Source organism: Petaurus breviceps, unplaced genomic scaffold (genome assembly GCF_028583685.1).
Source record: "Petaurus breviceps papuanus isolate PSGF00001 unplaced genomic scaffold, PetGlider_PUasm1.0 78, whole genome shotgun sequence".
NCBI lineage: Eukaryota > Metazoa > Chordata > Mammalia > Diprotodontia > Petauridae > Petaurus > Petaurus breviceps.
The window spans coordinates 4,141,144-4,154,820 of record NW_027186502.1 but is presented as its reverse complement, the minus strand read 5'-3'; the positions used below and the strand labels follow the sequence as shown (position 1 = coordinate 4,154,820).

The 13,677-nt window shown below is 38.7% G+C and overlaps 1 protein-coding gene across 11 annotated transcripts in view; it reads left to right on the top strand.

The window, feature by feature from the left end:
* EPS8 (EGFR pathway substrate 8, signaling adaptor) overlaps positions 1 to 13,324 on the top strand; it is a 258,356-nt gene extending 245,032 nt beyond the window's left edge. For all 11 annotated transcript variants that reach the window (XM_069106138.1, XM_069106137.1, XM_069106135.1 and 8 more), the window contains 3 exons: positions 4,492 to 4,672; positions 5,856 to 5,985; positions 12,003 to 13,324. In XM_069106138.1, coding sequence (XP_068962239.1) covers positions 4,492 to 4,672; positions 5,856 to 5,985; positions 12,003 to 12,116 — 425 coding nt within the window. In that variant the 3' untranslated portion in view covers positions 12,117 to 13,324. The remainder of the gene's footprint in view (positions 1 to 4,491; positions 4,673 to 5,855; positions 5,986 to 12,002) is intronic.
* Positions 13,325 to 13,677: the final 353 nt, after the last annotated feature.

The following is a 13,677-nucleotide window of genomic DNA, read 5'->3' as shown; positions in this document are numbered from 1 at the left end:
CCCACAAACCACAAGACCTGTTTCCAGCTTTGCCCCAACAGCTATTATTGAGGAAAGAGATCATTGTGGCCCCCGTCTTTCTCATTACTATGAACAACAACTGCTGACCCAGTGCTACAAAAAAGGAGGTGGGCACAGGTGCCCTGGGAGTGGCATCATCCTTAGACCAATGATCCTGCCATCATCTAGGGAAGAAAGTCCTATGAAAAAGGGATGACCATCCCCACCAACTGTCAAACAAGAGCCACACACAGAGTAAGCAAGTCAGCCTAGCTGTAGCAGCAAGGTACCTTGCAGGAGAGACAGAAGATAGTGTGTACTAGGCAAGTCAAACCACCACCACCTTCCCTCAGACCCTGATGGACACAGCCCAGAACCCAGAACCCAAGAATCTTGGGGATAGCTTTGTTTCCAGCCCAGCACTCCTCAGACAACATCCTGGGAAGCAACCTCTGTGGAAATGCAATATGGTAACTGTTCTGGTGGGGTGTCTAGACAGCCACAGTTCTCATAAGACTGAAAAAGCAAAGTTCTCACCGTAGTCCTTGGCACTGTCAAAGAGTTCAACACAGAAGCTGATAGGACTTTCTCAGTGAAAATGGCATCAATATCTGCTTTGCCACTCTACCCTAAAGACCATGGGACTTTTCCATCTGGTTTTTAGTTGAAGCCTTCCATGTGTTAGAATTATAATGTGAGCTCCTTGAAAGCCAGGCCTAGTCTCTCTGCTTTATCCACAGCACGTAACAAAGTTCTTTGCATATAGTAAGCACTTAATAAATGCTTTGTTCACTCATTAATTCCTCTTTTCAGACTTCAGTTCACCTTCCTACTTTACTGAAAATAATGAGAACATTCATCATAAATTTCCTCATCTCCTCTTTTCCACTTTAGAGGCAACTAGTTGGTGCAATAGCTGGAATGCCGAACCCAGAAAGACCTGAGTTCAAATCCAGCCTCAGACACTTACTAACTGTGCAACCGTGGGCAAGACACCTATTTCTTCAACTACAAAATAATAATAGTACCTACACTGCAGGGTTGTTGTGAGGATCCTGTGAGATCATATTTCTAAAGTGTAGTACTTGGCAGGTAGTAGGTGCTATGTAAATGTTTATTCTCTCCTTCATGCACCTCATATCTATAAACTTTTTGTTTTTTCCAGGGGGGAAAGTAGGGCAATTGGGGTTAAGTGACTTGCCCAAGGTCACATGGCTAGTTTTGTGTTGTGTCTGAGGCCAGATTTGAACTCAGGTCCTTCTGACTCCAGGACCAGTGCTCTATTCACTGCACCACCTAGCTGCCCCCATATCTATAAACTTCTACATCTTCACTCATCCTCTGACCCTTCCCTGAGCCTTGGCCCCCATCATTGTCCCCATCATTGCTAAGTTTGCCCCTTGTGCCATTCCCTTCTACAAAAACTTGCCATGTTGATCATTATTTGCTCTCATCTTCATTCTTCAAGAACACAAACAAGGCTCATGGGACTTTTTCTTCTGATATGTATCTGAAACCTTCCATCAGTATTAGGATTATAATGTGAACTCCTCGAAAGCAGGGTCTTGCTTTTCCATTTGTATCTGCAGCACTCGACAAAATATTTTGCACATAATGAGCACTTAATAAATGTTTGTTCATTCATTCATTCCTCTTTTAAGACCTCAGTTCACCTTCCTCCTTTTCTGAAAAATATTGAATGTATTCGTCATAAACTTCTCCATCTCCTCTTCTCCACATTACAAGAAGGTAGTTGGTATAGTGGATGGAGTTATCTGTTAACTGATAAATCCATGTATGGTGTTTTTTTTTTCCTTTAGTCCTCAATATTCTTAACCTCCCAATAGCTTTTTTTTTTAAAGCAATAGGAGTTAAGTAACTTACTCAAGGTTACACGGCCAGTTATTTCTGGATGTGGTGCTAAGTATCTGAGTCCAGATTTGATCCCCAGTCATCCCGACACTGGAGCCAGTGCTCTTACTCGCTGAGCCACCTGGCCGCCCCTCCTTTTAGCTTTTGACACTGATTATCACCTCCTCTTCCTGGTTACTCTCTCCTCCTTTGGATTCAGCATTGCTCTCATCTCATTCTCCTGGTCATTCTCTGATTACTCTTCAGTCATTCATCTTTCTCCTATTAAATGTGGTTACCCAAAGCTCTTTCCTATGCCTGTCCCCTCCTCTCTATATAATCTCTCATGAGGTGAGGGAGCCTTTTGAGAATAATAATAATAATAGTTCTTGTTTACATAATAGTACAAAGTTTAGAAAACACTTCTTACAGGTGTGGAAGAAACAGGCTTAATGGTGTCATACAGTAGCAAATAGCATAACTGACTGTTGAACTCTGCTTTCTTGCCTCCAAACACCTATGTTCTTTCCTCTGTGCCTGTATGTCTCCTTTAGGCCAGTCTTAATTTATTTTGAATTTTAAAAATATAAAACAATTGATCTACATGTATATATTTACTTTCTTAGGAATTATCCTATTCAAGAACCTCAGATTCTTGTAAATTACCATTTTGTATGATGTAGGAAGCTTATGGAAGAGTGGTTTTTCATAAACAAGGACTAACATTCACTAAAATTAAGAGAGGCCCTGAAAGCTGGACTTAAGGGGATTGTGTGTGTGTGTGTGTGTGTGTGTGTGTGTGCTCTACATGTGTTTTCAATTTTTGCTATTTAAAGAAACAAACAAAAACCAGCAACATGTTTTTAAATGAGAAATTCCAAAAGAATATTTTTGCTAGTATACCCTGAGGAAAGTTTTCCCCTTAGAAAATCACAATCTCATGATTTTTTTTTCCAAGTAAGTCCATAGAGTTTCATTTATTTTCTCTCAACACGGTGATCTTTGACATTGTAGTCAAAGTCCTACTTAGTTCATCTAGTTCTACTTAGATCAAAGTTCACCAGAACCCAGTCTCCATTTAGAACAGTTTGTAGGTTGGAACAGTATGTACTATGTGAAATTATGCAGAAGGCGAGAATCATCCAAAGGGGAAGAACCAGGGTTGGAATATTATGATGAGCTAAGAAACCTCCTAACACCAAATGACTCACCATGTTTATCTGCTTTTCATTAAGTGGAAGAATGACATTTCTTTGTTGGCATATAAAATATAAACAAACCTGATGAAAATTACCCATATGCTTAGTTTCATTTACAAATAATTTAACAGTATCTTAAATTTATATAATGATTTTCTTTTGTAGTACTTCAAGAACTTTAGATTTATCACACTGATGAGGTCATACAAGCAGATGGGCTTGAAGTATGCGCATGATTTTCTTTTAGTAAACCAAGCATGTTTATAATGATTTCCTCTTTTAAGATATTTTTATGTAGTTTCCTTGAATCAATTTTTTTATTTTGTCTACATTTTAGAAACAGATTTTGCTCCCAAGGTGGATACAGATCACTGTGTATTTTTGATGGTAGCTCATCAGGGTCAAGACCCTCCTGATTGTCTCCCACTGTTCACACTACTCTGCTTATGTCAAAATACAACAGAAAGAAATTAGGAGAGCATCTACTAACCCTTGTATGTGCTTTATCATATAGACAAAAACAGGGTAGACATAATGAGCAATTGACCATAATGTCCTTCCCTAATCTCAAGTTAGTAGAAAGAAATATTAGCATCCAATAATTAATAAGAGTATTTAACATGTCCCCAGAGTGTAGAAAAAGGGTCCAGCATATGGAAGTTTTAGGGTGGGAGATTCAGCTTAAATAGGAAAAAGTTGCATTGTGATTAGATCTGCCTAAAAAAAGGAATTTGCTGCTTTTCTTATCACTTGTAAAATTCATGTTTCAGGTAAATTTTAAACAAGATTTGATTCTATAAAATGTAGATATTTGGAAGGGTACAGAAATTCAAGTTGATTTATCTTAGGAGCTATAAAAAAAATCCTGACATATCATCTCTGAAGATGTAAATGTTTTAATTGTTTTGAGGGAGCCTAAAGGGGAAGGAATCCAACTGTGACAGAGAATTCTTTGTTTTTTTCTTATCCTTCTGCTCTCATTCAATTCCCTTTGCAACAAAAGTAGGGAAAACTGTATATAAATTACTCAAAGCTGTCTTTGAAAGGATACTAAAATAAGAATTCAGGAGACCAGTCCTGACTTCATCACTACTGACTCTGTAATCTTGGGCAAGATACAGCCTCTGCAAAATGAAGAGTAGACAGGCTAGTTCAGTGGAAAGGCCACTATCTCAAGTTAGTAGACGTGGATTAAAATTCCACCTCTGATCCTTGCCAAGTGTGACCTTGGGTAAATTGTAACATCCTTAACAACCTCCCTGGGCTTCAATTTCCTTGTCTGTAAAATGAAGGGTTTAGACTAAATAGCCTTTCAGGTCCCTTCCAGGCCTCAGTCTGTAATGATAGGATGATTATAGTAGAATCTCTATGGTCACTTCCATTTCTAAAACTCTGAACTCTGTAATCTAAGAGATTAAAGGTGCAAAATTTTAATTTGTAGGAAGGAAATCTCAGATGGAAGAGGTACAAGATGAGCTTATTCATAGATTGACAATCGGCCGGAGTACTGCCCAGAAAAAATTCCATGTGCCACGACAAAATGTGCCTGTTGTCAATATCACGTATGATTCCACACCAGAGGATGTGAAGATGTGGTTACAGTCAAAGGGATTCAACCCAGTGTAAGTCTGATGCTGTAAACATTCCCTTTTAAAGGTTCAAAATGGGATACTCCCCTTCTGTCCAAAACATTAAGTTATTGTGAGTGTTGTTGAAGGTTATAGAAGGTAAACTATATTCTTTTCCCCCAAACACCAACATGATGCTAGATAATGGTTTTAGATAGTAGACTATATTCCCCCCCATAGTAAATAACTTTTTTTTGTATGAAAATATTTGAAAGAAAGAAAAATAGTCAATGCCCTTGGCCAGGGATGGGGATTCCATGGCCTCAAGGACATATGTGGCTTTCTAGGTCCTTGGATGCAACCATTTGACTGAGTCCAAGTTTTACAGGGGGTTTGTTCTGTGAAGTTTAGATTCAGTCAAAGGACCACACTTGAGGTCCTAGAGGCTCACATGTGGCCTTGAGGCCACAGTTTCCCCACCCCTGCCCTTGGTTCAGTCTTTCTATTTGTGGAATATCTGTTCATTTCTGTGCTCCTTAGAATAAACTGAAAGCACCATTGGGGTGCCTACATCATTCATTTTCCTTGTAAAGAGACAGTTGAGTCAGTAGAAGGGCCCTCTAAGAACACACATACAAGTGTCCTGAACTGACTGGTGCCATTGCTCAGGCAGATAGAATCAAGCTGTCTCCAAAGGATGTTTGACACAACATTAGATCACATCTGCCTTAGTAACCCTGTGGTCCCATGATCTCATCTGTGAGCTAAAAGCTTTTTTTTTCTTTTTAAAATAAACTTTGATTTATTCTTGGTTTATTTCCTTGTTATATGGCAAACCCCAGAATCCCAGCAGGTTTAACATATCCCCTGAGTCACTGAGACAAACTGTAAATTTCCTGCTATCTGGTTCTGGGTAATAGAACATTACTTTATACCCAGTACACTGATTACCAGATTTTAAAGATTTAGAATATAATAATACTCAATGGGATGACAAGAAGGAGGGAAATTATTTCAAAGGCACTACAGCATTTTGTAATGTCTCATAACCATCATTTTGAACTGTATTATTAACTGCTGTGGGACTGATAGTTAACAGAGATTTCTAGTTAGTGAAATGTACCCCTCCCCCAAAATGTCCTATATTGAAAAGATACATTTCTCACACACGCTTTTTCTGGGTTTGATGATTTTTGCTTATCATGCATATCTTAACATTGTATTTTGTCTCTTTTAGGACTGTCAATAGCCTTGGAGTGCTGACTGGTGCACAACTTTTCTCTCTTAATAAAGATGAGCTGAGGACTGTTTGCCCTGAAGGAGCTAGAGTCTTTAGCCAAATTACTGTACAGAAAGCTGCATTAGAGGTAAGACTCTGTCAACATCAACTGGCCTATTTCAGTAGCAATGAATAATATTGTCTTCATATTGATAGCCCTGGAGACAGAAAATCACTGCTATACTCATGAATAACTTCCTTGTCTGTCACAACTTAATTAATTGTGGCTCTGCTTTTGTGAAATTGATGCTTTTGATTAAAACTCCTAAATCCTCGATAGCCATTGCATTTCACAAGGGACCACTACAGAGCTGGTAACCCCAGTCAGTAACATCATCCCATCTTAGTGCCCGTGTAGCATATGAGCTACCTTTTAGTGGACCTTTGCTCACTGTAAGTTTGTGAAATGATTTTTGAATAAGTCATAGTTTTCAAGATGTAAATGTATACTTTAGAGAGTAAAAATCATTCAGTACTAAATTACATATAACCTTATTTGGATTTAGGTGTGATAATTACCTGCCTGGGTTTCTTTCCATTCTCTCTGAATTTTAGTCCATGGCTCCTAACAGGTTATGTATTTGAGGGGTATGGACAACTGGTTTTACATAACAAGGTTTCTGTGTTGTACCCAAGTGAAGAAAAAGAGGCAGAAGCACTGGGTCTTTTAGACATTCAGTTCCTGGCTAGGACCCCCACAGCCATGAGTGAGCTTTTCAGTAATCTCCCATAGCTCCCAGCTGTGAATGCTATAAAATGCCTGAAACCATACCTGACTCCTCAGAAGTGCAGAAACCTCTTTGCTAAGCATCAGGTGGTATTTGCAACATAAGTCATATCTCCAGGGCATTAGGGACAAGGATTAGGGATCCATACTTTTGCTTAAGCTTTAAAACTTTCCTACATTTCTGTCTGCTTGTTCAAAAATCAGGGAACTTGTAACATACTTACCTGATTATACAATAAGTATAATTTATGTAATATACTGTAAGTAAGATACTTACCTGGTTATACTGTGTTTTACTATAACATCAAAGGGCTAGCGAGGAAGGACTATAAAAGGTCATCTAGACCATTTTAGCAATCATCCTTTAAATACCATCCTGCTGAGTGCATCATTTATGTTTTTTTTTAGTTCTTTATTTAAAATTTTTTTTATTTTTCAAATGCTTTATTAACTTCTGATTTACATCCTTCATTTCCACCAGATTTTGAGTTACAAATTTTCTCCCCATTTTTCCCCTACCCATGCCCCAAAATAGCAGTCCCACAGGATATCCCTCCTCCAATCTGTTCTCTCCCATATTTTCGCCCATACCCCTTTCGACTTTTCCAGTGGATCTCTATGCCCCCAGTGCCTAATTATTTCCCAATTACATGTAAAATAGTATTAATAATATATATATATATATATATATTTGAATATTTGATTTTAAAACTTTGAATTCCAGATTCATTCCCTTCCTCCCTTGTCACCCACCCTTACTGGGAAGATAAGCAGTTCAGTATAGGTTGTACATGTGTGGCTAATGCAAAACAATAACATAGTAGATATATTGTAAAAGACTGACTATATTTCCCTCCCTCCTATCCCACCTCCCACTTGTTCTATTCTCTACTTTGATCCCGAACCTTTTCAAAAGTGGGTGGTTCCAACTTCCCTCTCCCCCAGCCTGCCCTCCCTTCCATCATCCCCCAACTCATCCCCTTCCCCCCTACTCTCCTGTAGGGTGAGATACCCTATTTAGTGTGTATTTCATTCCCTCCTCAAGCCAAATTCAATGGGAATAAGGTTGACCCAATCCCTTTTGCCTCCCTATTCTTCCCCTCCATTGTAACCATTTTCTCTTGCCTCTTCTGTATCAGATAGTTTACCCCATTCTGTCTCTCCCCATCTCCTCTCATTATATTCCTCTCTCACCTCTTAATTTCACCTTTTAAGTATCATCCCTTCCTGTTAAATTGGTCCTGTCCCCTCTATCTATGTATACCTGTAAACATATATACACACATTCACATATGTATTCATATGCCCATATACCCTCATATATAGACACATATATATTTCTATTCCCTTCAACTACTGAGAAAAATTTCATAAGTTACAATTATTGTTCTTCCATGGAGGAATGTTAATAGTTCAACTTTGCTAAGTTCCTTATGATTTCTTTTCCCTGTTTACGTTCTTATGCTTCTCTTGCTTCTTGTATCTGAATGTCAAATTTTCTATTCAACTCTGGTTTTTTCAGCAAGAATGCTTGAAAGTCCTCTATTCCACCGAATGACCATATTTTCCCCTGAAACATGATACTCAGTTTTGCTGGGTAGGTGATTCTTGGTTTTAATCCCAGCTCCTTTGACCTCCGGAATATCCTATTCCAAGCCTTTCGATCCCTCAGTGTAGAAGCTGCCAGATCCTAGGTTATCCTGATTGTGTTTCCACAATATTCAAATTGTTTCTTCCTGGCTGCTTGTAATATTCTCTCCTTAATCTGGGAATTCTGGAACCTGGCTATAATATTCCTAGGAGTTTTCTTTTGGGGATCTCTTTCAGGAGGAGATCGGTGAATTCTTTTAAGCTCTATTTTGCCCGCTGGTTCTAAAACATCAGGGCAGTTTTCTTTGAGAACTTCCTGGAGGCTGATTTCTAGGTTCTTACTTTGATCATGGCTTTCAGGTAGTCCAATAATTTTTAAATTATTTCTCCTGGATCTATTTTCCAGGTCAGTGGTTTTTCCCATGAGATAGTTCACATTGCCTTCTATTCTTTCATTTATTTGGATCTGTTTAACAGCATCTTGATTTCTCATAAAGTCATTAGCTTCCATTTGCTCCAATCTAATTCTGAAGCAATCATTCTCCTCATTGAGCTTTTGATATTCTTTTTCCATCTGGCAAATTTGGCTTTTTAAGGCATTCTTCTCCTCATTGCCTTTTTGAGACTCTTTTGCTATTTGAGTTAGTCTGTTTTTTAAGGTGTTATTTTCTTCAGTCAGGTTGTTGACTCTCATTTCATAATTTTCTTGCATTGTTCTCATTTCTCTTCCCAATTTTTCCTCTACTTCTCTTTTCTGCTTCTTAAGGTCCTCTATGGTCTGTAACCAACTCGTATTTTCCTTTGAAGCTTTTGGTGCAGGAGTTCTGACTTCACTGTCTTCCTCCTGTTCCATGCTTTCCTCCTTTTTGTCCCCAAAATAGGAATCTAATGTTGGAATCTTCTGTCTGCTTTGTTTTTTTTTTTTGCCTGGTCATGTCTCCCCTCACTCACTTGACCCCTGGGGTTTTTGCCACAGTGCGACTCTGCCACTGGACAGGGGAGGTTTCGTCCCAAACCCTGGGGTTTTCTCAGCTACTGGAGGTATTAGACGGGTACCCTCTCTGAGGTCTCCACATGCTCTGGCAAGCTGGTCACACACCCCAGGACCTCCACCCTAGACTGCAATCCAGATCCAAGGAGGTTAAAGCAAGAGCGATTACCCCTCAGACTGGTGCTTGGTCTCCCTATACTCTGCAGGCCAGGAGCTGAAGCTGCCACACGGTGCTGGCTTAGCGGCTTCTTGCCCCGGCACTCCCACTTACTGGGTCCCAAAGTCCAGACTGCACTGACCTCTCACTTTGTCCTTCGCATCTATTTGCTGATAAATCTGGAAACTGCCACAGCTGCTGCTGATCTGGAGTCCCTCCGGCCAGAGGCTGTTCAGCCCTACCCTGGGGCTAAATCCTCCAAAGTTTGTTCAGAGTCCCCTTTTTACATGGATTGGGGAAGGTGGAAGCCAGAGCAGCAGGGAGGTCCTGCTTCTACTCTGCCATCTTGACTCAGCACCCCCCCCCATCATTTGTGTCTTAAAGAGAATTTTTCTCCTTCCTCTTCCCTCTCCTCCCCTACCCTTTGCTCCCTCCTCTCCATTCCCCTTCCCCTTCCCCTTCTTTCCCCTTTCCTTTCCCCTCTCCTCCCTCTCCTCCCCTTATGTTTTGATATCAAGGGTAGTTTTTTATTTTTAAACCCTTTATAGAATCCTTTGCAAAGGGCAAAATTCTAAAAGAAGAGGCATTTAAAAAGGAAAACTAAATCATGTAATGCACTTCTGACCAAGAATATTTTAGGCTACTTTATGGTTCTAAAATAAGCTGAGGAAGGATTCATCAAGTGTGTATGGGTGGGGTGGGGGGTACTCTAAGGAAATATGTATCCTTGTATAGTGGTTTTGAAGTTTTCTCTTTTCATGGTACCATGTAAGTCAGAGAGTACAGTTTCCTAAGCCAGGAGGCCCTCGCTTCTCCCCCTTCCTCCCAGGTAGGAGGGTACAATGGGAAGAGTTCTAGATGTGGAGACAAAGCACTCAAATTTGAACTTAGCCTCTGCTTGATTTTTCATTATGTTACCCTTGGGTAAATCAATTTACCTTTGGGAACCTAACATTGCACATTTGTAAAATGAAAGGATTGGCCTAGAAGGTCTTTATGGTGCACTACAGTTGGAATGATTGATTGCCCAATAAGAGACTTTCCTAAAAGAAGGGTTGTGTGTGTGTCTGTGTGTACGTGTACTAGACCTGTGATTTCCTTGATATAGGGAACTGCTGATGGGGAAACTCCTACCCATGTAGCTCCTACGAAATGCTCTGCAAAGTGGTCTTAGACTCCCTGTCCTTGAGGTACTTAGAGGCTAGAAGACTTGCTTTGGGTCACATAACTAGTTTGTTAAGAGTCTTTATGAATCTTAGGCCTGCTTTCCATTTTCTATACCAAACTGCTTCTCAAATTTAATGGGTACAGGGCCTTAAATCAACCTGAATCCTCAAAATGGGCTGTATAAGTGGTACATTTTCTATAACTAGCTTTGGAATTGTTTTAGAATGGTTTGAAATTTAGGTTGTCCCTAAATGCATATTATACAAATTGAGAAGTTAGTCAGTCCGAAGCAGATAGCTTGATATATACAACTCTACAACCATTCTTATATATACAACTCTACAACCATTCTTAATCAAGAAAAATTTTATTTTCCAAAGTATAATTAAGAATCAGTTTAGGGTTTGTTTATTAACTTGGATCCTCAGATACCTTATTGGTTTAATAAGGACCAATTTCCTTTTGTTGATCACAAAAACATTATTAGAAACTTTCTGAATTAGTTTTGTTTCAAAGCTGTGTGAATGTTAAAAGTGGCATGCGGCATTCTGGTTTTATTGTAGATAAGTTATTTGTTTAAGGGGCAAAGTAGGAATTTCAAAATTCACACCCTAAAATCTATAAATACCACCTACACACTCCTCTACACCCATATCTCCTACACCTGGACCTACTGATACAGCTAAAGTATGCTCAGCTTTCCCCTCCCTTCATCTTTTCCTCCTTATTTCTTTATCCTCCACAAACAGAAAGCAGTAAACTAATGTTGCCTGAGTAGGCCTACCTTTCAGAGAGGCATAAATGACCACAGTGGGGAGAAGTACACAGAATAAAGAGGCTGCAATCAATTATTTTCTGGCAGCAATCAACGCCTCTGGCAGAAAACTCCCTTAAATGAAAATATGTCTATTCATTGATCCCAACAGATATTTTTGATGTTCTGCTATATGTTATTGGTGTTTATAATTTCATTGCCTCCTTCTTCAAGGGTGCTCATAGCACTCCATGTTTACGCAGAGCCTCATTTATCTTCAGTAAATTCTGTTGTGGTAGGTAGTGAAGAACACAGCATATTTTGCAGATAAAGGAAATAATCAGATACTTGTTAAAAAGTTCTTATAGCCATACCCAAGTAATAGAGCTAATGGGTAGGCCAACCCATTCCCAAAAAGTTATGTTCATAGGCAAGGACAATGAAATTTTGAAAGTCAGAAGGTAGTATACAAACCAGTTAATCCAATTTCCCCCTCAGTTTACAAAGGAGGAAACAGGCAAGAGAAGTGACAACCCATAAATAATAATTATAATCAAAACTCAAACCTAGGTCTTCAGATTCAAAATCTAGTTCTCCTTCCACAATACCTGGTTATTAGATGAAAAGCGCATAAGAGTGCTTATTGGAGTTATTTCACTGCAGATTTTCATCCCACACAATCCAGTAACCATAGTTTGTGAACTTGTTTTGTTTTATAGGATAACAACGGGAGCTCTGAGCTTCAAGAAATTATGAGAAGACGGCAAGAAAAAATTAGTGCAGCTGCCAGTGATTCAGGAGTGGAATCTTTTGATGAAGGAAACAGTCACTAATCATATGTAACTCCAGTGTTCTTGGCATTATTCTAAAATGCTTTGTTTTAGGAAGCCATGAAGGGAATGTCATGTTGATTTTTTTTTTGGTACGCATTTTTTGCCATAGATGAACAATGAAAACCTGAGTCAGCAGCTGTATGTGCCATTGGGCCTGTGTGTTTTATATATATATATATATATAAAACTAAAGAGCTTAAAACTGATTTTTTTAACTGCAACAATACTTCATCCAGTGATATGAGAGTTGTGTTGTTCGATTAGTTATTTCATTCCCTCTCCACTATGAAGCAGCTTTTCGTATTTCGTAGCTTTGGATTTATAAGAACAAAGCAGGGATGGTAGTAGTTTGTATGTGGCTCTTAATTCAAATCGTTTAACTTTGGTCTGTCACAATGGTGTCTGTGATTCAGAGTGTTTGCTTGCGTTGGTTTGAACCCTCAGCTCACTCAGGTCCCTAATCTTACATGTTCAGTGACAGGATGTGTAGATTTATTTAAAGTTCTTAATGCCAATCTCTGAAAAAAATGAAACATTTGAACTAACTAAAAAGTGCAACAAGGCTTCTGACAAGTAGTTATGTTTTGTGACACACTGTGTTTGTCATGGCTCTGTTGAGAACACAATCTGTATAGCCTGTTTTTTATTTAGTTCCTGTTTCACTGATTATACATCATGCTATATGGAAAAGCACAAGGGGAAAATGTAAAAACATATACACAAACACACACACGCTCACATATGCACACAAGCACACAAATACACACATGCAACAAAAACTACACTGTTAAAGAGATATCCAGAAAATGTGTTGATGTGTTATCACAGTATTTTTTTCTAAAGTGAAATCCTCCATTTTTTTGTTTGAGAGAAAATAGTAAAAATGAAATTTGGACCATTTTAGGTGTTGATCTGTGTCAAGTTTTCTTTCTGAAAGAAAATATTTAATTTATGTATGCTTTAATTTTAGAAAAAGAGAAGAGAAGAAGAAGAAAAACCCAGTCCCCAGTAAATGTTATTTTTGGAAACGATGATTTTTGTCACTAAATGTTCTATTGTTCCACATATATAAAGAGAGGCTATGTAAGAATGTTGTATATTTTAACATAAATCCATTTAGAGAGATTATCTAGTTTCATTAATTTTCATAGTGCCTTCTTCACATGTCAGCTAAAAGTCTGCAATAAACAATATTTGTTCTATGTTAATTACCTGTGTCTTTGTTACTGGAGAGTGGGGTAGTGGTGATGGCCTTTTATTCCCTTCTTTCCTTCATGGTTCAGCTCAAGTGCTACACTCCCCGTAAAGCCTTTCTTCTCTGTTCCTCCTACCTCTCAGGGTTTAAAATGCTATCTGTTCTCACATTTCCCAGAACCCTTTGGACCTCTTCTTTGCACTTATTTTACTCTTTCTAGCATAGTTCTTTATGCACATTTGCCCTCCATTAGACTGCAAGTATTTCAAGTGAATTGTCTTTCATTTTTCCCTTTGTTTTTTCCCTAGTTTTTACTACAGTGTGTTGCTACCAGACAGTACTTAATAATGCTTATTAAATAATAAA